This window comes from Manduca sexta, unplaced genomic scaffold, assembly GCF_014839805.1.
Source record: "Manduca sexta isolate Smith_Timp_Sample1 unplaced genomic scaffold, JHU_Msex_v1.0 HiC_scaffold_3196, whole genome shotgun sequence".
NCBI classification, from domain to species: Eukaryota; Metazoa; Arthropoda; class Insecta; order Lepidoptera; family Sphingidae; genus Manduca; species Manduca sexta.
The window spans coordinates 1-3,277 of NW_023594237.1; the positions used below are offsets into that span (position 1 = coordinate 1).

Here is a 3,277-nt window from a genome sequence, read left to right on the forward strand (position 1 = left end):
CCCTGTCAACCAGGCAGCATAATTTCATTTTAAAGTTGTAACAGATTAATAAATCTTGCACGAGTCGAGACGCGGCGGACGCCCTTTGTTGGCTGGCTACCATTTCTTTTGATGTTATAATAAATTTACGTAACTTCTCCGGGAATCTGTTTGTAATTAGTTTCGTTTTGAATTATATAGCTGTTAAGTCGGATCTTATATATTAGGCTGGATTTGTGGCTGCAACCGCGTGGAAGTCTTGTGAAATAGGAAAGAATTTCTTGGAAGCACAGCGCAGAAAAAAAGTACTAGTAGCAGTGAGTTTATTGAAATTACACATTTTTTATAATTATATAGAATTTCATAAACATATTACAATACATTGTATTAGTCAAAAAAAATAGCCACGACATTTTTTTAAATAAAGCACGAATTACTTTGCCGTTATTTATCTATTTTTAATCAAACATCATATTTAAACAATAATAAAAAGCAATACAAATTGGTAAAGAATATAAATGAATACACAATCATCAGTAACTTTCAGTTCACTAAAATAAATTTGTGATACAACACAACATACACTATAAAATTTTCAAAACAAGCGTCCTCACTTCCAATCGCTTCGTGATCTTTATAAGCAATAGTTTAAGGAGCAATATTCAACTCATCTTTCACTTCAACAGCCTGTAGTCATAAAGCGGATCGATAAGTATAAACCACCCAACCGCCCATAAAGCTGGTGACTGCAAACGAAACGAAGAACGCCATTTCCACCGCCATCCGCGGCATGCTTTGCACATAGCCCACTGCGGCCACAAACCTCGCAGCAACAAATAGGCGAAGCAGGGTAATCGCTGTCTGCTCGTCAGGAGACGTCGTCATATACAGCCCTGCCACGAGCCAGAATGGAGTCAAGTTCTTCAAGTCACTTATATTCGCTCTCTGGACCTTCTCTGGGTTGCAGACGATCTGAGCCAGTGGAGCTAAGGCTAGTAACTTCAGCGCCAAAATGGCAGAGTATAGGTAGTAGCTCTGCATGAGCATTGAGTTTTCTGATGACATTGCGAAATTTTGGAGAATTTGTGATTTTTGGGGAAATTTTTGATTGGTTTTGACGTTTATCTATTTAGAATGTGACAGAATGCAGGACTTTAATTTGTAGCAATTTCATAGAACCTCTTTTTAACTCGTCTTGATCTTTATAGAAATTATATTTGTTCACCAATTTATTATATAGCCTAAACGGGAAAATCAAACTTTAATTGTGATAAAATATTGAACTTCTTTTTGTACTGACAACGTTGTCTTAAATCGAAAAAGCAAAAGTGGCGACCAAACCAAGTTATTTATTTTTCTGGTCTAGGTATACGTAACTGTCATTATAGACATTTTATTGTTTAACCCGTCATGACTTGTCAAAATTTTATTTTCAAATATGTACAGGTAGCTGAATGTTTGCCGCCAAACATTGACAGCTACGCGTGTGACGGAAAAATAACCTTATTATGTAGTATATAAGGTTATAATCCCGTGACACACGCAAATGTCATGTAGCTGTCTTGGCTCGCCGGCGAGCCACGAGAGACCAAGAGTTAAATATCAAGTTAATAGGACCTTTCAATCAACGATTCGCCATTGCGGCTTCTTTACTAGTCGCATACGATCTAAGTCCGTGAGACCGCCGCAATGTACAATAGTCAATCCATTAATAACATGAACTTTATTATAATTAAGAAAGTGGTTAAATGATCTACTGAGTTCAGCGATGTTATAAAAGCCTTTATATGGTAAAATAATTACTTACTTCATTTTACTTTAAAGAAAGAAAAATATTTAATTATAACATGCTAGAAATATTTATGATTTAAGTCGCGGGTGAACGCAATAACAGAAAATCTAGCTTTACTGGGGTTTCTTAAATGGATGAAACAAATGTAGTTTTATTAGAAAACTTTAATTTTACACCATCTGGTGGCACAAGTTGTCACTACTTTACGCGCTTGGCTAAGATTTACCGAATACATTTAATTAAACTAAAATGTACTTCATATTTCTTTTTTCAGAAAATCCGTTATATTCTTTAATCACGTAATATTGCATAATTGGTCTGACTATCAGTAGATAGTCTAGTAAGAGATGAACATAATTATTATGGCCCGCACATAAAGAGTTCCTCAGTTCAATTCCGAGCTTTAGCAACACCTGTTGTTACCGTCTAGTAAATTTAGTTAAAATTATCATAAAGAAAAATATCCAATATCTTGTCTGGAACGGAATCATGGTATATGTAAGTGTAAATGGTTTTATAATCGTTCTAATCAAATAAATAAATAAATTTAAATAATTAAAATAAATTAAATGTTCGTCCTCTACCAAAAACCTAAACGTCCACGAATTGAGTACTCATTGAAAACCAGCGCTGTAGTAATACATCTAGGTTTTATTACAGTATATAGCCGAATGTGAGGCCTATTGTTGGTGCAATAATTGCTTAGGTTATATAGAATTTTGTTCCAACAATAAACTTCTTTCGTTCTAACATCGGTGCACCTGTTGGCCTCAATAAACAATAATTGCACCTTTATGATACAGGCGTGATATAATTCAGTTCTCTGTCCATTATTTACCGTAGTTAATTATACTCGACAAAGCAGAATGTCCGCCTTACTAATCATAGTGGGTCCTGTCGCAGTGGCTGTTCTGACGGTACAAAGTCAATGAGGGCTTGCAATTACCATCTACATTTAGGAGTTTTGTATTCAATGCTGACATTGAAGTTAAATTTTGTAAATATATTTTCAGAAAGATATTTAAGGGCTTCTGTTGGATATAATGGATGTTAGGATATTATTTCTTAACATTATATTTCGTACAGCAGTTTTTCAAACATATTATATAAGCTAGTAGCTATTTATCCTAAAATAGCCTGTCCCTGCATCGATTTTCCTTGGTTAAACATCCATAAATCTACGAGCACAATTCAAAATAATTCAGAAACCTCAACGATGTAATCAAAATCTATTACAATCCTGGACCCAATTTTGTATACAAACTTTGCGGTAATGAATCGGCTCACGAAGATGGGATCCCATTTGGGCCTGATCGATTCCGGGAAATGCGTTTTAATAAAAGAAGTCCGTATCACAATTCCGGTTGGACGTCATCTTATTACAATCTTAGAATGAAGATTGCTTTTGCATACGATTGGAAAGGAAATTGGGAAAAGGACCGAAAGGGTGTTTGATTAGTTTCATGAGAGGTACTTGTACTACGCGATTCAAATATGTTATATATA

General features: G+C 34.9%; 1 protein-coding gene across 1 annotated transcript; it reads right to left on the reverse strand.

Moving 5' to 3' along the window:
* Positions 1–702: 702 nt before the first annotated feature.
* On the reverse strand, positions 703–1,044 carry LOC115441304 (microsomal glutathione S-transferase 1-like; the record flags this gene model as incomplete). The annotated part of the gene is made up of 1 exon (XM_030166040.2): positions 703–1,044. A coding segment is annotated over exon 1 (342 nt), but the record flags the coding sequence as incomplete, so codon positions are not given.
* Positions 1,045–3,277: the final 2,233 nt, after the last annotated feature.